At 35.9% G+C, this 26288-nt stretch overlaps 1 protein-coding gene across 1 annotated transcript in view; it reads right to left on the bottom strand.

Moving 5' to 3' along the window:
- ttyh3a (tweety family member 3a) overlaps positions 1 to 26288 on the bottom strand; it is a 70701-nt gene that overhangs the window by 4429 nt on the left and 39984 nt on the right. Inside the window, exons 7-13 of the mRNA XM_081380319.1 lie at positions 24693 to 24768; positions 17089 to 17144; positions 12808 to 12900; positions 11635 to 11727; positions 9944 to 10080; positions 4536 to 4709; positions 2436 to 2511 (exon numbers count right to left, since the gene is read on the bottom strand). Of these exons, the coding sequence (XP_081236445.1) occupies positions 2436 to 2511; positions 4536 to 4709; positions 9944 to 10080; positions 11635 to 11727; positions 12808 to 12900; positions 17089 to 17144; positions 24693 to 24768 (705 nt within the window). The remainder of the gene's footprint in view (positions 1 to 2435; positions 2512 to 4535; positions 4710 to 9943; positions 10081 to 11634; positions 11728 to 12807; positions 12901 to 17088; positions 17145 to 24692; positions 24769 to 26288) is intronic.

Here is a 26288-nt window from a genome sequence, read left to right as displayed (position 1 = left end):
CTGTAGCTCGCCTACACTACAGGTAAACTACAAAGTATATGTGCATGAAATTTAGATTTTGTTTTACTTTACAAATGTTAAACGAGCAATAACTGTTAGCAAAAAAACAAAAACATTGCCACTCACCCAGAAGTTATATAAAAATCTATTTAAAAAATATACACTAATCTGGTAAGCAATCTGATAATGGTCTCATATGCAATCGAGTTTCTCATAAAAGCGGATTCTCTTCCAGTGGGATGCATGACTCTAACGAGAAGCAAATATGACAGTAAAAGTGTGCTTATATTGGTGAAATTTCACCAAAATGTCACATATAATAAAGTTGTCTGTTTGTCGGCATGGCAAATCTGTGTCACCAACTTGAACCTGTTGCAAAATGAGCATGGGGAAATGTTTCTGCATCAAAATTCCAGCTCACGTGGAATCCTATTGAAAATATTGTCATAATTGAACAGTGTTGGGACAACGGATTACTTTTTTAAAGTAACTAGTAAAGTAACGCATTACTTTAAAATGTACAATAAAATATCTGGTACATTTTCAGATAAGTAGTATGCAAGTACATTTTTTACTGACTGACAGCTCTCCTGTCCCAATGTTGAGAGAAATCATAAGTTACGAGGTGTTGAGTGAACATGATGGTTACTGTAGTTCTAGACTAAATCTGAGCAGGCATTTACTCACCTCACTTGCACAAAAACAGGTTTAGTATTCCTCAGAATTAATAAAAGCAGTTAAATGCAAACAAAATATTAAATATTACGCAAACCTGCACTAATTAAATAATACAAATATGATCCAATTCAACCATACTAATAAGCAAAAAATGACTTTAGATAAACATCCCATGTGTGTTTTTTTAATTCCTAAACTAAGAGTGCTAAACTTTCTTCTCTAGCGTCTTTTTTCGTCTGCAATCCAACAGCACAGCAGAAAGGTTCATTATAACTGCGCCCTCTACTGTACAGGCGTGAATTTGCATTTCCTTCAGCCTGAGGCTTATTCAATTCACTTTTGGTGGGAAAGAGCCTTTTTTTGTTATTAAAAAACAAACAAGCAAGCCTAGGTGAGAAAAAGCAAAAGTAACGTAACACACATTCCATACAAAGCAACTAAGTAATGCAATTAGTTACTAACTCAATATTGTAATGCAGTACTTTTATAAAAGTAACTTTCCCCAACACTGCATTTGGATGCGTCTGAAAACACACGTCATTATCCTGACTTTAACATCACGTATCCACAGTGCCAACTAATGTGTGCAGTTGCAATGGTGATAGGCTAAGTGAACTCAATGGGAATGTTTATTTTGGTGCAAAGGAAAATCTATTTTATAATGTTTTTACAAGTCAACAAGGAGGTGCAGAACACTTACTCAACTAGTTAATTATGTGCACACATTCTTAGCGTGTATCAGTGAGCGAACGCTAACAGTCCCACCACAAATCAACTCCCTGACGGGTTTGTTTCTGTACAAGCGTGGTTTGTTTTGTTGTTTTGTAGACGAGAATGAAACTGCCAAAATAGTGTCTGAACTTCAAGCTACATCCTGTTTTTACTTTTTACCGCAGAAAATGATAATTGCAAACAGTCCAGAAAGCGTGCTGTCGTGTCCATGGTGCTCTCTTACATTTGCATTGCGCTCCAGTTCTTATTTTGGAAGAATCATATTGATCGGCTGCCAAAGTAAGGTGTTAAAAACACATGAAAGGTCTAAATGTCGGAGGCACTCGTTTAATAAATCATCTCTAAACGTCGGGCGTAACAGCGTGATTTCACAAACAACAGGTGACCGTGTTGACATCTAGCTTCCGTTACCCAAGTGTTTCAGCTGGCTCATAATCTCTCTTCTCCTTTTCCTCACACATGAAAAATCAATGCGACATCGATCTATGACTATAAATCTCCAGTTTTGTAAGCTTGGTCAAGCAAGGCAAGAAGTGTTGCCCAACAACAGTTGGCTTTAGAGGTCTGTGGTCGGTTCTCTCTTACTCAATCATCCACAAAGACTTGATTTACTTGCACAGAGTTCAGGGCTCGCCTCTTTGTAATGACTTGCTGTGTACAGTGACGAAACTACAGTGGGGGAGATCACTGATTTACACAGGCAAACTATAAGAATGTGCGGTAACACTATTTTAAGGTGACGTAGTTACACGTTACTACATGTACTTACTAAAGTAATAACTATAAATGATGCATAATTACAAGTAACTAACCCTAAACCAAACCTTAACCCTAACGGTAACTCTACAGTAAGTACATGTAGTTAATTATTATTACTCAGTACTTATTTGAGTAAGTACAATGTAACTACGTCACCTTAAAATAAAGTGTAACTAAATGTGCTATATAAGGTGAATATTTAAGCATTCAGGCTGTCAAAATGACTCTGTGATTTGTGTGTGTGTTGGACGAGTGCAGATACTTACAGATGGAGGAGGAGATTCTCTCCCGATCAGAGGAGTGTTCTCACAGCGAGGGTTCTGGAAGTTTGCATTCTGGGTCCTGGAAATGAGACACGCACACTTTACAAAGATCCAAAACACTCCTGCATTAATGTTACAGATCAATTTAAAATTTATTCTACTCGCTTAATTACACTACGTTTCAAAAGTTTGGGGTCGGTAAGATTTTCTTTTCTTTTTTTCTTCTTTTTTTTTTGAAAGAAGTCTCTTTTGCTCACCAAGGCTACATTTATTTGATCAAAAATACAGTAACAGTCATATTGTGAAATATTATTAAAAGTTCAAATAATTTCAATATATTTTAAAATGATTTGGCACATTATTATTATTATTATTATTATAAAGTTTGAAAACTGTGCGTGATTTGTATGCTTAATATATTTTTTAGGATTCTTTAATTAAAAGTTCAAAACAACAACATTTATTTGAAACAGAAATATTTTGTAACATTATAAATGTTATTTACTGTCGTTTTTGATTAGCCTAATGCATTACAGGCAAAACATTTTTTTTATTAATTTCTTTACCTCACTTACTTTTAATAGAAATGTGTCATATTGCACTACTTCAATTTTTATAGAAAACAAAGGGGTTTTATAGATTACATTGCATTCTCTCTCTTCCTGAACAGTACTGCTAGTCTTGTGTTTTTAGGTACTTTTTGCTGTTTTTTTCACCCCTTAACATTCTCCTAGCCCCTGCATCACCCCGTTCCCCCATCACTCCTCCAGAGACACACAGCTGGAGAGGAGCAGCTGTTTGAGGATCTCTCATCCTCAGTTCAAGACACCACACATATGGAGCAGTCGATGGCAGCGCACACCAGATCCCGAACAACGTTCAGTCCTGCTCGTGTGCAGCACATATGGTGTGTGAGAGAGACAGGCAGGGCAGCGATCAGCTTGAATGGGATGAAATCAGCCAACTATTTTTTTAGGATGGATGAATACTGATTACGTTTGTTTCGGTGTCTGATAACTAATATGTAGAACTAAATTGTTGTTTTATATCTGATTATTTGAGAAAATAAAATAAATAAAATAGTACTTGTTATTATAAACAAGACATTTTTATAAAACTATGACTATTTTGACCAATAATAATAATAATAATAATAATAATAATAATTATTATTATAATATAACAATATGGTTTTAATTATTATTATAATAGCTACTATTATTAATTATTTTAAAATATAATAATAATAATAATAATAATTATTATTAAGTGGTAAAAGTATAATAAGTCAAGTCAAGTTTATTTATATAGCGCTTTTCACAACACAGGTTGTATCAAAGCAGCTTCACAATATTAAATTAAAATAATACATCAATGTTTGTTTCTAGTGGAAAACGTCCACGTTTGGTGATGCTGTTATTACATTATTTTCATAAATATAATACTTGTTATTATAAATCATGAATTTGTATACAACAACTACTACTACCAACATTATTATTATTATTAATAATAATAATATAATAATAATAATAATAACTATTATAATACTATATAAATATTATTACATAACTATATGGCTATAATAATTATTATTATTAAGTATACATCATATTATACTACTACTATATTTCTATAACAAGATCAATAACTACAATAATAAATAGGTAGAATTATGATAACAATAACATTACTTTTATCATACAATATAATTCATATTATTGTGCTACTACTATATTACCATAACAAAAATAATTAATACCAATAATACCACTATTATTATTATTATTATTAAGCATCATCATTGTTGTTTAGTGATCTAAATAGTCCCAAATACATTTTCATATATTTCTTTAGGTTCTGATAAATTTTTTTTGTTTAAACGACTATTTTTCCTCACATGTAAATTAATGGTGGCACATGGAAGAATCAAAGAGCGATCGAGTAGAAATGTGGGGATCAGTAAGAAACATTGGTCAAAGTGATTGAGCTATTTCTACACACACCCCATGGATCCTTCACAGGAGGGTAAAGGTGACCTGAATGTGTTCAAAGACTGTGCATGGGTTGTTGATGTTGTGTGTGTGTGTGTGTGCAACTCACATGTACTCAGTAACGGGAGCGTTGCTGACAGTGTGTGCTCCTGCAGGGATGCTGGTCTCGCTGCCGTAACTGCTGCCGCAGCTGTAAAGGCTTGGCATGTGCACTCGGTACAGGTTATCATGATTCTGTCTGCCTCCATGAGCCACGGACTCCTCCTCACTGTCTTCTTCAGGCCTGTTCGCACAAACACACACAACATACAAATTACTCATCGCATCAACTGTTTTTATATTCAAAGTGACTCAATCCCGGGACAGATCCATCAGATCAAACTGGGTTGAGCTCAATGGTGATAATTCATAGATTTCACAGGACATCCTTTCCCACATCTTTGTTGTTTAGTCTTTCAACAGAACCCAATGCCACGCAAGTTGTGAATTGCTGTGAAGTTGCCTCATTGAAAGTGCGAGCCATGAGCGCGGTGGGAGTGTGAATTGGAGTAAAACTGCCAGTTAGTAGTGTTAGACACTGCAGACAGCAGACAAGCACTGCCAAACATAGATAGGACCCTCAAGACATTAGAGGAAGCTGTCTTCTGTATACAAAACAAGTGAAATACTCTCTGTAGATTAGCACCAGCAAGAACAATGCTGTGTCTACAGATAAGCAGAGGAAACATACAGAGAAAGTTCTCAATGTCCAGAACAGTAGGTGACAAAAACATTGACTTTTTATTAGAAATAAAGTTTTCCTGATGCTTAAAATTAATATTAAATTACATATACACACACACACACACACACACACACACACACACACACACACACACACATATACATACATATATATATACACACACACACACACACACATATACATACATACATATATATATATATATATATATATATATATATATATATATATATATATATATATATATATATATATATATAATTAAATTAAATTAAATAACAGTAATTTTTTTTTTGATGAAATTAATACTTAGGCACACATTAACTTTTGAACGTCAGTTTATATTTCAAATAAATGCTGTTCTTTTGAACTCTCTATTCATTCCAGCTTAATCAGTACCACCCTTTTCAACTTTGATAATAATAATAATACTACATGTTTCTTGACAATCAAATCAGCTTATTAGAATGATTGAAGTGTATCAGGATCTGATCTGAACCGTAGTGTAACTCTGCAACATGAACTTCACACCTCACTGCTCTGTATAACATTTCTCAGCTTTGTCAAGTCACTGAACATACCAAATTAGCAAACAACAACAATTTAGATAAATGGATGACTCCATTAAAAATAGGGAAGAAAGGATGAATCATATTCAAATATTGAGAGATATGTCCAACTGTGCATTAATAAATTCTCTCTGATGTTCACCATTAAAGCATCACACTGTGGTATGGACAGCAGAGGGCGATCTCAGCTGTGTTTCTGATGACAAACAGGAAGAGCACACAGGCATGTGTTTGCCATCCTAAATCTGATTTGTTTCAGCCACAGAGAACAAGACAGCAGTGTGTGATCCGCTCTTCTCCATTTCCTCTTCAGAGGGAGGACATATTACCATTCACAAATACCTGCATCAATGACTGTATTACACTTAACAGTCTGTTCTCTTGTGTCTGCTGTGATTGCATATGATCGGGAACAGAATGGGATGCATCAAGAGTGCTTTAGCTTAATGGATGTGAATGAAAAAGCTGATGGAAACACTATCAGCAGGACTGTAAAACAGTGTGGCGCTGTACATATACAGATCTGGGCCGCCCCCTGCTGGTCATTGATGGTACATAAAGTTTCATGAATTGTTTAAAAATTTGATTTTATTCATCACTATTCAATGCACAATAGTTTAGCTTCTGTACTAGTGTAGCGAACACTTATAACTTAGTATTATCATTGGTATAAAGTGTGGATGCGTTACGTCCACAAAGGTGAGCTTATCAGAAGTGATCCAGTGCACAATATGAAGACTTGTTTACACCAAATCATAGGTTTCAGTACTAGGTTTGATGACAAAAATAATACTTATACATTTTTCGTTTCCATGCAGAAAGAAAAACATGACAACTGTATAATAATTAGATTTTTGTTTAACACTTTTGTGCCATTTATTTGCAGCAGATCATGTTGTGGGTCAATCTGACCCATTTCGATTTTTGATTTGCCAGAAATAGCCTACTTGCTAACCTATGATGTCTTTTATTGAAATTGTGACATTTTTAATTAAGGGTCATGAACAAATGTGCAAAGTCTCGACTCCCTCATTTGTTGTGGAAATGTGTGTACAATTTCTTTATGGTTAATTTGAGCGTATATTGCATATCCCAAAAAAAAAAAAAAAATACATTTTAAAATAAATTCAGTTTCTCGACTACACTGAGGACATTTACATTTATGCATTTGGCAGATACTTTTATCTGAAGAAACTTCCTTTCTTTTCCACACTCCTTATTTAAAATTTGTAAATGTTTAAAAATAAACACAGTAGAAAAGGTACAATATTGTTGTATAATGAGTTTGTGAAAAAATAGCTGTTAAATACAATTTTAAATATATTTTTTTGTAAAGTGTGAGTTTAAAATGCTAAAACTTAACTATTAAATGATTGAACCCAGATTTTTAACCTAATACAAGGGGCACTGCCTTTTTTGTAACATGTGCTGGTGGATTTACAGCCTAATCATTGATCTATAGACATAGAAAGACAATGCACTCATATTACTATGAATGGGAGAAAGTGCAATGCGCAATATGGCGGAATAAGTCCCGCCTTCTGAGTAAAAGAGCCAATCGCCAGCTAGTTCAGTCATCGCATCACTGCAGCTGCCATTAGAAGAAACTCCTGTTGCTACATTTGCTGGACCAGCCTGGAAAATGCAGTCTGGTGTCATGATATGAGAGTTTCGAAACAATTTATGAGACGGTTGTCGTCAGATTTCATTGGTGATTTCAAATGAAAATTATTTGAAATTTAATAGTAAGTTTGGTGAACAGCTTTGATTTGATGAATTTGATGTTTCCCCATTCAAAGAGATAGGAGCTGCACTTCCATTACTGAAATAGCTGCCCGAGAGGAGTTTCAAAGATGGCCGCCGAGAGAAATGACTTGCCTTAAAGGGACTTTGGCAGTATTTAATTGGTCATTTGACCAACATGTCTGCCCCCATGAGGGACCCACTATGGTTTAAATAATTTTTAATTAAATGATAATTCTTTATATTTGAATGCAGATAACCGATTAATCTAAATCCAAATTTTTATATAGGTTTTGAGAGCATAACAACAACAAAAGTCTCACTATGTCCCAAGCACACAATTATAATGGTGTTCTCTTTTTATTAGGCTACTTAAGTGACTGCACATTGTTTTAAGCTTTTTTATTATTAAAAAAGTATTATTAATTTTTTAATCAAGAAAAAAAATGTCTAAGTGCACCTTTAATGCCAACAAAAAGTTATTTGAATATAAAAACGCATGCAGCGACTTTTCCCAACACTCCTCGACACTGCACTGCCTGCAACAGCCTGCCTAAACTCATATTCAGAAACTGCTAATTATCTATAATGAAGAGGTAGCGTGAATTGCTGTGTCTCATGAGACGTACACTTATGAGTGTGATGATAATTACATAATGTGCCTAAGCTGGCGTCTTTGTCTTTTCTATCTCTCCCAGTGTAATCCTGTTTGCCTGATGCAAGCCTGTCCTGGCAGAGCAACTGCATGGGTCTAGGCCGGGGAATTATTAAATTTTATGTAATTATGGGAGGAAGATGTGAGCGATTCCCACACAGTGCGCTTAAAGGGAAGGAACAGGGGGGGAAGAGATGGAGCGAGGCAGCTGTTTCCGTTTTGCTTTTGACCGAAGAGTGTGATGGGAACACGAGGTGTCTGACCATAGTCTTCACAACAATGCCCACGGATACACAAACATACCACTAACCATTTCCACTGTTGTTTTATCTTTGGTTTAATCCTCTTGAGTGTATTTAACTACAAAAATTAGGATGTTCCACTGAATGAACGTGTCATACCAAAAGTATGCATGGGAAAAGAACAGTAAGTTTTATGACAATAACAAAACTGCACATTTCACGGTAAAGCAAAATACAAGCCAGATAATGCGGATTTAATGTGTGTTAGTGATATGAATACAGAAATATGTAGCATAATGTCACTAACAGATGCATACTGTCATTATAAAATGGTAGGTAGACAAGCACCTCAATTTCACTTTTTGCTTGGCTTGTTTGTTACTATGAGACCAACGGTTGTTTGTTCGACTGGAATACCACTTCTGGACACATTAAACAAAAGTTCATATCTTTTGGCAGTGCTGGGTACATTATTAATAAATTGATTCCAAATTACAGGCAAAAATTGTGGTTAGTAATAGGATAATATTGTACCATATTGATATAAAAATACAAAGAGAAAGAAAATATATTCCTTTCTTTGTTATCAACAACATGAAGTGCATTACGTTACATCATATCAGGGTTTCCAATATTTCTATATATATATAAAAAAAAATCAAAATACATTAAATAAAAGATAAAAAAATAAATAAAAAAAATTACTCTTAAAAAAAATTACCACCAACTTCAGAGAAAACTTTAAGATATGTCATTGCAAGTTGCTTTTAGTTGAAACAGCTCAAACATGCATTTTAGTCTGGGACAAGCTTAAGTCTTGTCTGTGAAAATAATTACTTCATTCAGTACTTAATTTTTGGAATCTGATTATGTAATCCAGATTACATTACATTACAGTTACTACTCCGCACTGCTTATTGGTTGGTGATTCCTTTTCCAACAAACAAAGGGTTTTGATGTTGTGAGAATCCTATTCTCATTTAAAATGAGACAATAAAATGAGACAAAACAAACATTAAAACAAAACAACTATAAACAAACAAACTAATTTTAATTTAAAAACTTTTTCAAAAACTTTTTTTCTTTGAAGAACCAGGGCTCCGCCACAGTCTACAAAACCCTATCTGAGGTAGACTAATTTTAAAATGTGATTTCTAGATATGGGAAAGTCATGTAAATTAATGAATCTTACTCCATGGGTAATTCTGTAATTTTTTTTTAATAAACATTAAACATTTCTTAGTTATGCCAAGCTATTTAATATTTTATCAGGTAGAAACTGTTAAAATATTTTCCATAATCTTTATCTAGTAAATCACAAACAACTTGAAAATGTATGGGCTCTTTGAATATCGTTGTGGTAGTAAAAAAGGTTGGTGATTCACTGATTAAAAGCCTTATTTACATTTACACAACTTTAGCAACTTATTCACACAGATTGATTATTGACTATAAATAAACTATTATCATTGTCATTCTATCACTGTATTTTATTAAATTATAATTAAACGTAATAAACATCACTTGGGCCACTTATATATATATTTTTTATAAAGATCTCACCTTTTGCCATGCCATGTGTGCGGCACGCTGCAGATGACAGAGGTGAACATGAGAGCTGTGATGAATGAGAACAGCACCAGGTAGATCACACCCTCCAGCCCATCATAACACACTCCGGTCAATGCCTGCACATAATCCTGCACAGAAACAGACAGAGGCAGCATTAAACGCACAATCCCAGCACTGCACGCAGCCTGTTATTAAACAGATGAAAATTTGGTCATTAACTCACTGCCATCATTGACTTTCTTTCATCGGTGGAAGCATAAAAGTAGCATATAGGTTTTGAATGACATGATGCTGAGAAAATATTATTCACACAATGGCAGTAAATCACAATTTATTGATCCTCCCTAATTCTTTTATCCCATCTTTTCCATTTTTCTTTCTAAAAAGCCTGTCACTTTTATATGTTCAGAAAGTCTTGTTGAATTGCACACACAGACCAGCCACTGGTCATGTGCCTATAATTCCATGAAAAATTGAGAGGCTACACAGACACAGCATTTGACCACTGAATTTACATAAACAATTTCACTTTTAAGAAGCGCTTTCTCAGCATTGCCACATTGCATATCTAATCAACTCCTGTCGAACACATTAATTATTATTTGAATTATCACTCAGCAAGTCATTTAATTACGTATTGATATTTTGGATTTATTTTAAATATATTATTTAATTGCCGTTCCTTCATGAACCTCAGTTTGGGAAACTCTGATTTAATGTGATGTTTAATTCACTTCATGTAGTCGATAAAGAATGGAATATATACAGTAGTCAACATTTGAAGTGGATCAAAACCTTTCATCAAAGTTATACATGAATTTTGAACAATACCCGTTCTTTTCTTAGGACAACTTTGATGAATTTCTTTGATCCACTTCAGCACTGCTTGCATGAACCAAACGGATACAGAAACCAGCCTATCTCTGCTGGGTATGTGAATAATAAAAACAGAAGAAATGATAACATCCAGTGCTAGACTCTCTAACTGAGAACTTCCTGCAGTAGATGGCACCACATGCTGCAGAGAGAAACAGGGGTTTTTAATAATAAATGCTGCCTGAACTGCAACCAGCCCTACACATGCTGCTATCAGAGAAACATGGCAGCGGCTCCTTCCTCCAAATTACCGCCATTATTAACAGCAAAATTGCTCCATTTGTAATTACTGCCGGCACTGTTCTGTATCTCCAGCACAAACGCTCCCACATACAGCCCAGATGTACGGCTTGGACGACTGTGAAGGGTGTTATTGCTTTTGCAGTATGAAAACACCATTAATAATGTATAATACATTTCCAAAAGTCCATATTTTATCCGTTACTTTCTGTTCTCATGGGAAGAAGATGCATTTTCAGGACCACCCACACAGCAGGTCTCTGTCTTTCAGCCATGAGGAGGAACTCTAGTCATGCTGAATCCTGAAATATCAGACATTTCCATCTTGGAGAAGAGGACAGGCTCCAGACTGCAGCAGTAAGTGCTGGTGAGGTTTAAAGCAGATAGAAGATAGAAACACATACGTGTGTACGAGTGTTTGTTTGTGAGTGGATTGCAAGCATTTGGTTTTTCATGTCAACAGAAACCCACAGGTTGAGGTTGCAAGCTGTGCTTTACTTCGAGTCTGAGTGGAACCGGATGTGCAAAGTGGTCATATACTCTAAAAACAAAACACTATTTCTCACCATATGCAAACTGCGGCAGTCCACAAGGGCAGTGAGCTGGTGCAGTCCAACCTCAGTGGTGTTCAAAGCCCCCTGAATTTGCTCAAGGTTCCCCTAAAAAACAGGCACAATAACATGGTTACTCTAAATGTAAAATCTAGATGGATATGTTAGTTATACACTACTGTTCAAAAGCTTGCTTATTTATTTAATCAACATAGAAATATCAAAATAACTGTTTTCTATGTGAATAAATTGTAAAGTGTAATTTATTCCTGTGATGCAAAGCTGAATTTTCAGCATCATTTCTCCAGTCTTCAGTGTCACATGATCCCTCAGAAATCATTATAATACAGTATATGCTGTTCAAGAAACATTTCTTCTTATCATCAATGTTGAAAACAGTTGTGCTGATTAACATTTTCATGGAAACTGTGAACTCTGATGACTAGAAAGTAAAAAAAACAACAACATTTATTTGAAATAGAAATGTCTCTTTTGATTCATTTAATCTATCCTTGCTGAATAAAAGCATTAAGTAATACATTGCTTTAAAAAACATGTACTGACCCCAAACCTTTGAACTGTAGTGTATATATTAAGCATAATCATTTTCAAACATTTCACAATTTTAATGCTCTGTTCAGTTTTTATGAGTTCAGCACTTGATGGCAGCAAACACATGACAAACAAAAACATTCACATAGAAGGATGTCAAAGAAGAGCGGCTTGTTTTCTTTCTTTTAAAGGCTCAGTATTGTGTGAGGTCTAAGTTGTATAAAGCTGCAGTGGTAAACAGATTTTATCTGGTTCTAAGGGTGAAATATTTCCATTGATTCAGCATTTTCTCTCAACTGCTTGTGTTCCAGCGAGAGGACGGCTTTCTTTCTCACATGTACTGAATGTCAGCCATTACTTTGTGCCAGAACACACACAGATGCGGCACAATGACAGAGGCCCAGGGGGAGAATGAACACACACACACACACACACACACACACACACACACACACACACACACACACACACACTTTGGGACATCAGGAATTGTGGGAAATGGGCCGTACATACTGCACGCATGCTCTGACACACACACACACACACACACACACACACACACACACACACACACACACACACACACACACACACACACACACACACACGTGTAGATACTAACATACGAGTGCTCACCTTTGTGTTGGGGTATTCTCGGACTGCAGAGCGCAGTAGTTCTGACACGTCGTCCTGCATTTCCACCAGTGCTTTGTGACTTCCTGACAACTTCTACAAGAAGACAAAAGAAATCAGTTATATGATCTGTGCAAATGTTATCTTATATATAAGCTTTTACTCTTCATAAAAACTTGATTCAGAAATCAATATTTTCATTTTTAACATTTACATTCTGCATTTTTAAGTTCACTCCATTTTTTTGGACAACAAGATCACAGAGAGGAAGATAAATGATAGGAATCAGTATTTTTTATATACTAAAAGTAATATTATCTAAACTACTTTTGTTAAACTCAAACATACAACAAATAAGAATAAAAATAAATTGAAACTAAAGACATTGGTTGAAAATTAACTAAAATAAACAAAATTAGTAATTTTCAAAAAGATAATTTTCATTATTGCTTACATCATATTGCTATATATATATACATATACACACACACACATATACATATGTATATATACACACACACATATACATATGTATATATACATATATACGTATGTATGTATATATACATATGTATATATACATATATACGTATGTATGTATGTGTATGTATATATATATATATATATATATATATATATATATATATATATATATATATATATATATATATATATATATATACACACACGCAACTATATTTATAAGACTTCCCGTATAGCTTGGCATAGACAATTTTGTTCAAAATGTTGAGGTTTGTAAGATTTTTTTCTAAATCTAACTGTTTTCTATTTGAATACAATTTAAAGTGTAATTTATTCCTGTAATGTCATTGCTGTATTTTCAGCATCATTACTCCAGTCTTCAGTGTCACATGATCCTTCAGACATCATTCTAATATGATGCTTTGATGCTCAAGAAACATTTCTAATTATTATAAAAGTTGAAAACAGTTGTGCTGCTTACTATTTTTGTGGAAACTGTAATAAATTGTTTTTCAGGATTCTTTGATAAATAAAAGTTTAAAATAAAAGCATTTATTTCAAATAAAAATATTTTGCTAAATTATACATTTCTTTACTGTAATTTTTTTTTTAAATGTAATGCATCTTTGCAGCATACAAATGTGATTTTTTTTATATTACTGATTCAAAACATTTTTTGTTCTTTTTTTTAATTAAAAGTCCTACAAAAGTTGAACCACTTCATCACATCCTTAAGCATAATTAATGAAACTATCACATTATTAATCAGTCGTTGTTATTGTTTGATCGTAGTTATTTTATGAAAAATACAAAAAATACTGTTAAGAGCTAGACAAACTGGGTTGTACAACTGCCGTGCAGAAGTATTTCCTCAGAGTTCATTCACCACTGCGCACTCCACTCTTAGTACTGCTTCAGGAGTCAGAGCTGCTTGCATAATGCAACAGTGCATTTACACCCAGCAGCAAAAGTCAGTACAGGCTCTGGCACCCGGCCATTAAGGACATTTTAAAGTGTCATGGAATATTTCGAGAGCAGAGGTCTTGAAAACATGAATATTTGAGATGCCAAATGGCCACTGTGTCAGCTTTGTCTGTCAACAGCTCTACAATGATAGGCTGGAAAATTTGCTGACATTCACTGAGAAAGAAGCAGTGGAAGTACGTTCTTTACAGAGAACACAGGAGACTTTTAGTTCCAGTGTTACGTGCGGGCAACATTGCTAGAAACTAACTTCTGAAGACAAAAGCCAGCAGCTAGGACAAGCTTAAGGTGGGCTTGCTGCGGTTGTCGGTGTTATACAGTGTTCTCACCATGGCACCACCCCCACTGTCATTTTGCTTTTTTATGGAAATAAAAACCATTCATTTCAGTTAGACAAACGACGCTACAATTATAAACTGAAAGTTTCTGCTCTGCTCTACAACACGAGCTGCAGAGTCGCAGCAGTAGTCAGATTTCACTTATCACGTGATGAGAGTGAGGCGAGATAACTGAAAAAACAGTGGCAGAGGATTTGGTCATTGACAAATATGAAAGTTTTCTTGTCAAATGTGCGGTCAGTACCGCTGCTTCCAATACACAGAGCTTACGCATTATAGCAAATTCGAGAGTGCATTCAAATGCGATTTCAAAACCATATTGATAGCGGCTCCTTTATGCCAGCAAATTATAGGCCTATACACAGAGTACACGTGATCGCAAATTCGAAAAGCGTGCTGCTAGCAGGAAGTTGGGCAGGAATTATGAAAAGCAATATGACAAACGCTGTTCCAACATTCATTCCAAAATGATGCTGCCTTAGAAGATACACTTTGTGTTGCTCAAATTCTAAGGCAGCGCTGTATACATAGATCAAAAGTGTGGGTTTCTTTAATAGAAGTTACAACATCTATTTAGCAATGACACAATAAATTGATCAATAGTGACAGAAATTGTTTGTAACATTATACATGTCATTGCTATTTAAAAAAATAAAATAATAATAAATTCTTTTGACCTTTCTATTAATCAAATCTAGAAGAAAAATCTATCAGGGTTTCAATTTAAAAAAAAATCTGAAAAATCAGCTTTGCCATCACAGGAATAAATTATATTTTAAAACATATTAAAATAGAAAATATCATTATTTCAATTGTAATATTCTAGAATATTTTGATCAAATAAATGCAGCCTTGGTGAGTATAAGAGACTTCTTTAAAAAACATTAAGCGAATCATACAGACTTTTAAATAGTAGTGTACATTAGTCCATTAAGGATAAGGAAATTCCAGAAATGATTATATGATCAATATGTTATAACAACATATTTTTTTACATTGCTTTAACTCATCAAAATAAGTTAATAAATTATATAAATTATACAAGATTCAACTAATTTCTTAAAGTCTGTTTAATATAATTTCTAAGTTGAAATGACGAACTTGAAAGTTGATTGTACTTAAATTTAAGGCAGCAACTTTTTTTTTACAGTGTTGTTATTTTAAAACAAGAACATGTCTTGTGTGAACAGCCCCTTAAAAGGTACCTGACAGTAGATAGCAAAGTAGCTCTGATGTTTGAACTATAAAGCATTAAATTGGTAGCAGAATCTTCAACATTTCTCTTTAAATGTTCTTTAAATGTTCCTGGATGACATTTTAAGCCTAAAATCAATATCCATTCCACTTATTTGCTGTCTCAGATGTGAATCAGGAAGAGTTCATCTGTATGCTGCATGAGAACTGGAGGAACTCCATTTTGAGGCATCAGCTGACAAAGTACAACGTTCAATCTCCATATGGGCATTACCCTTCCTTCAAATTAAGTGATATCAAGACAATGGAGCTGTCACTGACATAATAGATCAATCATGATCAGTTAAGAGCTGTGATTTGTTTGAATTATGCACATGCATTAGTCAAATAAAGACTTGGAGAAGGACTTCATTAACTAAAGGGAGAGGCAGGAAGCAAAAGGAACACACATTTCCATCGAGCTCTTGCAACGAGGGGAATGCTAATGTACAGGGACAAATGAAGCAGGGGGCGTGTGAGTGTGAGGAGGGAGAAGATTGGCTGTCTTCCAAAGACCAGTGAGATGCCTCGCTGTCTATTGTTTACACTGGCAACTACCATCTAAGGCAGCTTCCTTACCACAACGAAATCAAACTCTTTATAGAAACAACAACATTAATGGTTCCTCACACCTCACGTTACGTGCATAGGTCTAAGTTAATTCTCCCAGAGCATCAGTGATGGTATTGTTAACTAAAACTATTCAGAATCGTTTTCAGTAACTGAATTAAAGCTGAAATCAATTAAAATATAAATATCAGATGAAAACCTAAAATGTTCAAAATTTGACCAATTACTAAAAGTTAAATAAAAATAAGTTACAGCTAAACAGATAATTATAAAGCCTATTAAAAAAGCCTTTTTTTTTGCACTACAGAAATGTAAAAAAAAGAAATAAAAAATTGTCAGTTAGTGAAATTGTCACTATTTGTGATAATTTCACTAACCTTATCGCAATGCATTCTGGAATTACCTTTTCCTTGAACCAGACCAGTAATGATGTGTTAGAGTTAAGCCAAAAGAGGAATCTATAAGGGTGTTTACTTTAACAGTTCTCAAAAGCCTTTGCATTGGAAATGTACCTAAGATGCCAAATTTGTCTAGTTAGGAAGCCCACTAGGGTTTGGAACAGAGCCGATATACACTCTTGAGGACATTTCTCAGAGGTTTGAAGGTGAGGGATTTAGTTCATAGAGAAAATCTGAATCAAAGAATTAAATAGATACAATTTAATATCTATGGTTACCTGCTGGTAGGGGTTGACCTGACCCACGTTACATGTGAGGTAATACTGCAGGATATCTGTGAAGAAAGAGAGAGAGAGAGAGAGAGAGCGAGAGAGGTGTTAGGTCAGAAGAAATCAGCATTTAACATCTAGATGAAGATCCACTCATGGCAGTGTTTTTCCATTTGCTTGCCTCTACAAACTTCTTATTAAAATTTGACATGAAACGGAAGTTGCGATAGACTTTTACTTTACTTCTGTGTCCTATTTCCAATTGAAACGGGATTTCAAACAAGAAAAAAGTAGGGCGGGACTTGATTTTGTCAATGGGGAATTGTTTGGAGGATTGTGGTCTGCTAATGGTCGATCTCATGTGAGTGACAGGTTGTCCCACCCAAGCGCCAGTAAACACGTCACCAGAGAAGACGAGATGTTGCTGAAAGGGGGAGGTGAAGTTTTGACGAAAGTTAAAAAATAATCATTCAGAATTGTCAATTTGGACTTCATGGTGAATAACAACAAATTGTGACTATTTCACAAGCACTGTGAGTCATTACAAACCTGCAACAACCTAAAAATCTTCCCATTTCTTTCCGTTTCACATCCGCCCTAAGCAGAACTCACACTGACACACTATCATTTGCTGACCTCAGAGAGCCCACAGCAGCCATGTCAGGTATTTGAATAGCTATATTTCCAACCACGAGGCAATTTAGATTCAGTCCACGACTGCCTTACTCAACCAAGATAAGCCTAACATATAATTTCTCTTCTGTAGAGGACAATTTCCCAGTCAATGCAAAAGAATCAATAACTAATCCTAGACTAGACCAGATTTTTTTGCACCGATATTAGAGGAAAATCTGTGGAACGGATTCAGACATGCTAAAACATGTTAAAATTAAGCTGAGAACACTCTCATTGGTAGCTTTAAGCATTAAAAAATAGCCAAAATATTGAATAAATGTAGGCTTTCAGTCTTAGGGGTGCTCAAGAATAACTCTTGCCTCAGGCGCAGTAGGTTGCAAGTTCAGATCTCACTCAACTGGACATTATTAAAGGGGTGGTAAAACACGATTTCACTTTTCTAACTTTAGTTAGTGTGTGATGTTGCTGTTTGAGCATAAACAACATCTGCAAAGTTACAACGTTCAAAGTTTAAAGCAAAGGGAGATATTTGCTTTTAAAGAAATCAATTTCTAAGAACTACAGAAACGGCTGAGAAGGACTACACGACATTCCTGTGGGCTTGCTGACATCACTAAGCCCAACATTTACATAAACCTCTCCTCTGGGAACACAATACATAGAGGGGGCGAGGCCATTTTATGTTGCTTTGGAGAAGAGTTGTTGTGGTAGTAGAGAGTCTTTGCCGCTATGCCGTCGAAACGCTGTTATTTTCACCCAGATTGCAGGTCCACTTTGTTCAGTCTTCCTAAGGACAGTTACAATTTATTTTTAACTCGGTCCCTCATAATTATAATCCAAATGTCGCTCTCTGTGCTGCACATTTTCCGGAGGAAAGCTTCCTCAATCTACGAGTTACAATGCAGGATTCACACAACGGCTTGTCCTGAAAGATCGAGCAGTTCCAACTTTAAAAACAGAAGCTGTTTACGAGCCACAAGCTGTAAGTATGATTTTTTCGTTGATGAGTTTTCCTGTAATAGTTCGTATTGTTAATTGTACATTGTAGTGAGGAAGTAAACGAAGGACAACGCTGTTTGTCTCCACAAACCAGTTTGTTAAATGCTAACGTTAATTCATACTTATCCGACAAACACATACAAACTTCTGTTTAATATCACCAGCGCAGCGAACTTGGAATGTTCGTGGTTGTTGTCGTTTATGTGATCACTGTAAATTATTCTTTGATTAATAGCTTTTATGTATTGTTTATCTACAGGCATGCTAAACATGGTTTGTGTTTGATTTGGCTACTGTTGTAAAGCCGATGTTTAGTGTTCGTATTGGGTTAATAGTTCTGCGACAGATATTTAGCTACAATCGTTTTAAATATACAAAAGTAACAGCTTCATATAGCGATCACAATAGATCTGCAGTCTTTAAAAAAAAACATACCTTTCTGAAACGTCCTTTAACAGCCGTTCTTGAACAGGTTCTGCTCGATCCTCTCCACTAACATTCTCTGGGTCTGATTCGGGCTCAAACTGGTATGGGAATATTAACGCCGTTGTTTACTGAAGCACAAACTACCGGTGAGGGTAAGGGGCGTTTCCGAAACAACGTGAACTTGGCGGTTAGCGAATCACAACACACTGGGCCAGCTAACCAATCTGAGCCCATTACGTATTTTTGAGGGCGGGGCTTCTTAGAACCAGGAAATCATCCGACCGTTTTTACAAGGAGGGACAGAGCAGTGTAGAATAATGGTTAAATATGTGAAAAATAATGCGAATTTTAAAAAACGAAGCATGAACACATGTTACAGTGCACCCCACAAACACAATCAAGCCTTCGAAAAAAGGTGTTTTACCACCCCTTTAATTGCATATGCTCGTCAGTATGTGTATCAGTAATGGTTGTCATATTTGGTAGCAGGTTTACATTAACACTTATAATATCACTAGAGTGTAACGTGTTGAGATGGTAGAAAAGGAGAGAAGCTTCTGACAGCAGACAGCTTAATGCAGCTACTACTTTTAGCAAAGGTGAAGAGAAAATCACAATCACACATTTGAAGAGTGTCGATTTTTAGGACGACTGAAAGAAAGACGAGACCTTAAGACCTCCTAAAAAGAAGCACTAGGGTTAGTACCTCAAACAGTTTGACAGCTTGACACTAGTAACACCAAGGTCATGGGTTCGATTCCCATAATATGGAAACTGTATGCCGATTCGCTGCTCAAGAAACATTTCTAATTATCAATGTTGAATACAGCTGTGCTGCTTAATGTAAAAAAAAATAAATAATAATTCTTAATGACCCAAACCTTTTGAGCAATGAATCTGACGTGTGACTGTAACGATGAAGAGTGCAGTGAAGATGTACACTGCATGGTTAAAAAAAAAAAAAAACCTTCTCTATTTCTGCACCGGAAATACTAATTCACACAGTCCTCTCACAAACCTCCACACGCCAACGCAGATGGAGTCTTGGGCCATCTTCATACGCAGCTTGCAGAGGGTTGCGTGGATGAGAATCAAAAACAGACACATGCGTCAGAGCAGTGGGTTTGTTGAGGAGGAGTGATGCTTTCATCAGTATCATTACACACGTGGACAAGCGCATGGCACCGGTCACAGGGAAAAGTGCCAGCAGTGGTGTCTGTAAAACCTGCTTATGAACAAGCAAATTCTCCCATCGCATACAACCGGCCTCCCTGACTGCATATAAACGGTATAATTATAGCAATAATGAGGGGAATAAAGTAGCCTCTCAATTCTACCCATGGATGGCTGTATACAAAAGGCTGAAGTGAGCAGCATTGGTTTATAGTGTAGTTTATGGCTGGATTTATAGGTTGTAATAGCATTCAGGCTGTGTGTGTCAGGGCCCCATAGTCTCACATGTCATGTGTGAATGACCTCCAGTAATTGGACGCAATATTGGTTGACTGGTGATGCCTTTATGAAACAAAGACAACGTAGCGACTTCCAAAGCGGTTCTGAGAGGAGGCCGAGCTTTAAATCCCTCTCACTCTGCGATGACTGCAGGCTGTAAAAGATCCTGATTCATGCAAGACAGGAAACACGCCAGATCTTCTTTATGAAGGGTTTCACTGCTTTTCTTCAATGATGAATCTTCTGAGACGTTACAGATGACTAAACCGTGTACATCATGGAAGACAATTATAGCATTAAATTAAACACTTTCACCATTAAAAGTAGAGATATGTTTGGACTATTTTCATCTTCTGGGTTTGATATCAACATTGAGTGAACGTCACAAGTGATGAGGATAAACACTGTGACACTCTTGTGAGAAACAATGTGAATTATTATTGGTTAGCCAATAATAACAGGTGATTTATAGTCTGATGTCGTCATGCTCAGATTCTAGTCAGAATATGAGTTTGATACCACTCCATTGGGCAGTGATTAAGGGGCATGTTTCAACCGAACCAGGAAAGAAAATGCCTCTGCACTCAATTGGATAGACCTACAACCAATCAGAGCATAGGAGTTATTGATGCATGTTCTTCATTCATCTTTCCGATCGACAAATGACTTGATGGCGGTTCTCTGTTCCTCTTTTAAAATGAATGCACCGTCGATATCTTCTATAACAGATGTGATGGCGGAATCTACACATCTCAATTCTCCAGCAGCAGCTGTCTTTGTTGTAAACAAATTCAACCCAAGCGGTCTTTGGTGACGTGGATCATTACGTTACTGTTGATCATCTGTCCATCATCGTTTAAAGCCCGCCCTGACCATTTCATTGGTCCGAACAGCTCTGGTTCGAGCATAATTGCTCCACAATGGATCAAGACAGTCCAGACCGAACTTCCCGACCTCAAATGTTGTGGGCGGGGCTAAGTTCAGCTGGCATCCAGGCTAGGAGATTTACATATTGAAGTAGCAAAAGCATTCGGTCTAAGGGGCAATTTGAACGACACAGAAAATAGAAACCGTTTCATCGGTTTTGGCCGTTCATTTACATTTGGGTGCCTGAAAACGCAAACTTTGTTTAAATGTTTTTGAAAATGATACAGTTATAGTCTCTGTGTAAACTACTAAAATGTGAATTTGTGAAAACAGTGACGTCGTGTGTATGCGTATTATGTGTTCAGTCTATAGGCGTTTTCTTTACGTATGTAGTGTTTCTTTACAAAGTGACATCGCCAACTAATGGCCTGGCATGAATACAGCGTTTTTTTGTCGTTTTTTTTTTTTTTTTCAGATCAGTGTAAATGGTGTAAAAAAAAAATTTGACAACGTTGGTCTAAAAAAAAAAAAAGGCACAAAGTAAAAAAAACTTTTCTGTTTTTAGTACATCGTTGTCATGTAAATGCGCCAATATTATAAAAGTTTTTTGGAGTAAGGAAATTAAAAAAGGATCCTTTTTTACATTTCAAAATGTTAAAGATGTACATTTTCCCCAAGCTAAAACCCCCCACTATTGTTTTTTCATGACATTACAAACTCACAGCAATGTTTACTAGTTTTTTTTGTTGTTGTAATGCCAGGCTAATATTAAAAAGTATAGTGTTGTATAACTATAATAATAATAATAAAAAAAGTTTGCTAGATTTTAATTATTGCATAAATGCATAACAGTCTGTAAAAAGTCTAAAACATCTGTAAACAACTAGACTGTGCTTTAAACACCACAGCACAGAAGACATGCTGGAATACATAGAGGTTTTCCTCACAGAAGGCAGACACATGATGGCACAGGGACATGCGTACTGTTTGTAAGCACAGAAGTCTGGGTTCTATTCTGGGGAAACGCAGTATGATTCGTCAGTCTAGGACAGTGATGGCCTGAGGGAACACACTTAAAGCTTCACTGATCACTTTTTCTCTGTGGATTCCATCTACAGTCATTAATGCTTCCGGCTGAATCACTGCTCCAAATCTTTTTCTGGATTAAAGGGACGTAACTTGTGCAAAGGTGTGAGCTAAAATCTGATGTGTTAATTTTAATTAACAACAACACTGCTTCAAAAGACTTGAGGCCCATTCATAACAACAACTATAAATGTAAAGATAACCATAATGATACCTGTATTATCATCCACACCAGTGGACTATATCGTTCTGTTTATTCTAAGCGCGTACTGGTCTTTCACCTTAAATATGTGAGCTTGTTTACAGCAGGATGGATTCTGATTGGCTCATCAACTGGATAAAATAGTTCTGAAAGTGATTCCAATGATATCGTTCCTCTGTGTCATTATCATTATAGCTGTGATGTGGACTTCACTATTCTTTAACTATATATTTATTATTCTCTTTATAGTAATCATCCTTGGTGTGAACAGGCCTTTAGAATATAGTGCACAAGTCATATGGAGCACTTGTGAATTTTTGGTGCTTGACTGCACATGGACACTATGAACTGGGTTAGACAAAAAAAGTCTGGGTAAACCCAAAAAAGTTTCAAATTGAAATTACATCAGGGTGAATAAATAACAGCACAACGTTCAATTTTGGGTGAACTATCCCCTTAAGGAGTTATTTAGAGCAAATGAGAGAAAGACTGAAGATAGGAAGAACAAAGATAAGAATAGAGCCCAGAAGACACACAATTTCATGGGTGTGTGAAGCTGAGAGTCACACGGTTTATCATCCCCATCCTTCAGCGGTTTTCTCTTCCTCTCCTCTTATCTCTCTCCTGTTTTCTGTTCTTCAGAAGTTCTCTTTGCTGTAGCTCTTCTCTTCACAGCCGACTAACAAATTGATTAATCATAACAGAGGCCAAAGTTGACATATCGAACCTGCTTATGCTACACTAAAGCATACAGGGATCCACATGCATTCATTATTACACTTCTGCTTACTGCAAAGCACCAATGCTAGGAGTCATTCACTGAGCCCCAATATAACCTCTGCATCTTAATGACAATAGCTCCAACATAACGAAACCCATTTAAAAGCATTTAAAGATGCCATAGTATGCCACTTTCACAAAGTCTTGCTTTTGTCTTTGGGTCTACTAGAATAGGGGTTCATGCTTGAATGTTTGAAATACATTGTTGCAGCACCTCTCTTCCCAGTCTGACAGTAACGCTCCGTTTAGTTCCTGTCTCTATGACACCCCTCCTTCCGAAAAGCGCAGTGTGCTCTGATTGGCTATCTGGACCAGTGTGTTGTGATTGGTCAGTCGCTTCGAGCGTATTTCAGAAATGTCACGCCCCTTACTATAACTGAGTTTCAACACACTACTAATGCAACTCAGCCAGGCCTTGCACTTTTTTTGTGGATGGGGATTGTTTAAATGAGGAATATTGTGATGTGTACGTTCCTAAAAGAAAACTCAAGATTACAATCGAGGCATTTGAGGGAGTTCAGAAACAGTTTGGAGTGACTTTGTAACTTTGCAGACCTTTTTCACACTCAAACAGTAACATTACACACTAAAGAAAGTTGAAAATGTAAAGCAGCATAATATGTCCTCTTCAATAGGATTCACACATGTTCAAGCCAGTGAAAATGCTTCCTTTCCAGGGAATAAGTCACAGGAAGACCATTTTTCAATGGGCCGTAACCTGAGTCCACCTCGATTAGGCTTGACCAGAACGTATGATCTCGCTCCGGCCACCCAAAGAGGAAGGGCTTGGACACACAAAACAAACACAGGCTGGTGGATGAAACACCCACACAGTTGTCTCTTTCCACTGATTTACTGAGAGCATCCAGCCTCCTGTGGATAATAAGGTCACTTTGAAGAGGAACTGCTGTGTTGAGTAATGCTGATAAAGTGAGGAAGAGAAAGTCAGATGGAACGCTTCCTCTCTGAGCCAACAGGAAATGAAAGCCTGTGTGACTGTTCACTCCTCAGAGAACACGCTCCTCCGTCAGGAGGTGTAGGACAGTCTATATTCAGACAGACTCGCGAGTGATTCACAATAACACTTGCTAGATTAAGCGTCTTACTCACAAATCAGCAGGAGGTGGAAGAAAGAAAATGGTAGAGAGAACTGAATAAAACGTACCTTTCTTGATCAGTGTGTACTGCTCTGACACCTTGGTAATGTACATGTCAGGTGCCGCACAGAAGTCACTGAAGCCCTAAAATGAGAGAGAAAAGCAATTAAATAGAGTATATTCTACACTTTATAGCATTATTTTCCACTGAAGTTCAGAAATATTCTTCAAGACCAATTAATCGCCTTAGTTTATTCATTAAATTAATCAAAACTGACAGATTTCTATTTCAAATAAACACTGTTCTTTTAAAGTTTCATGACTTTTCTTTAATCACAGTTTTCACAATATTAAGCAGCCCAATTTTTTTGAACATTGAAACACAAAAGACAAAAAAAAGTTTCTGCCTTATATTTGTAAGTACCTTAAACTTGGATACTTAAGTAATTTCAACTTAAATTACATTAAACTGACAATTACAGTAAAACTTTAAAAAATGAATCTTGTATAACTTATGAAAACTTATTTTGAAGAGTTTAAGCAATGTAAAAACATATGTTGTCATAACTTATTGATCATATAATTTTTTTTACAGTGTAATAGGAAATGTTTCTTGAGCAGTGAATTGTCCTATTAGACTCATTTCTGAAGGATCACATGACACTGAAGACTGGAGTAATACATTTAAAAAAATAAAATAGAAAACAGTTATTTTAAATTGTAAAAAAAGTACTTATACAGTATTTTTTTATCAAATAAAGAGCTATTGTTAGTATAAGAGACTGTTTCAAAAACATTCAAAACCATCCTGCTGACATCAAACTTTTGAATGGTAGTGTATATATTTTAAGTTGTTATTTTTAGCGGCAGTGATTTAAATAGCGTCCTGGCAGCTTGCTGTGCTTTAGCTGTTTGACAAGTGTTGTATTTTGGCATGTCAAGTTAAAAAGTCCAAATAAAAAATTAAAATAAAATAAAAATTGCACCTTTGAGATCCCTGATTTCTGTTTCATTGCATTTTGCACCAGCAAGAAAACATCCTATCTAAATTCCCCCCAAGAAATGCATGCAATCAGGGTCAGGTCAATCTGAAACTAGCCCAATCAAACAGGGGCTTCCATACAATTGATTTGCCAACTAGTAGTGATTTTGAGGTTTGTACAATCCTAATATGTAACTGTCTTTTATGTGAATTTAGTAAAAGCAGCACCATGAAATTGTTTTATGAAGCTGCTTAATGATAAATAGGAGTTGATATGTAAAAACCGGTGGTCGTTGTTTATGTGCTAATGGTTCTGATGTCCCAACCATGGCAATTTCTATTAATGTCCGGTGTGGATTGGGGAGGGAGTTTTGAATTGTGAGTGTTAAGGTCCTTGCACACTGAGTCCGAAATTTGTGTATGCGTTTTTTCGTATTCGTCATTTGGTGGCTCTGAACTGTCAAAACACTTCTCAAATTGCTTGCTACAGATGCGAAAAACGCAGAAAATCGATTGAACGTGAACGTGATTGACACAACGAGCGGTCGTATTTATTTTTTAACGTGCAAAAATTTCGGACTCTATGTGCAAGTACCTTTTAGAGTACATCTACAAAGAAAATGTCATGATATCTCCCCTTCAAAGCAGTAATAAGGTATAACTGTGCTAAACAGGCTGCTAA

The sequence above is a fragment of the Scardinius erythrophthalmus genome, assembly GCF_964197995.2.
Source record: "Scardinius erythrophthalmus genome assembly, chromosome: 1".
Classification (NCBI taxonomy): domain Eukaryota; kingdom Metazoa; phylum Chordata; class Actinopteri; order Cypriniformes; family Leuciscidae; genus Scardinius; species Scardinius erythrophthalmus.
The sequence above is the reverse complement of the archived record's forward strand: the minus strand, read 5'-3'. Positions and strand labels throughout refer to the sequence as shown.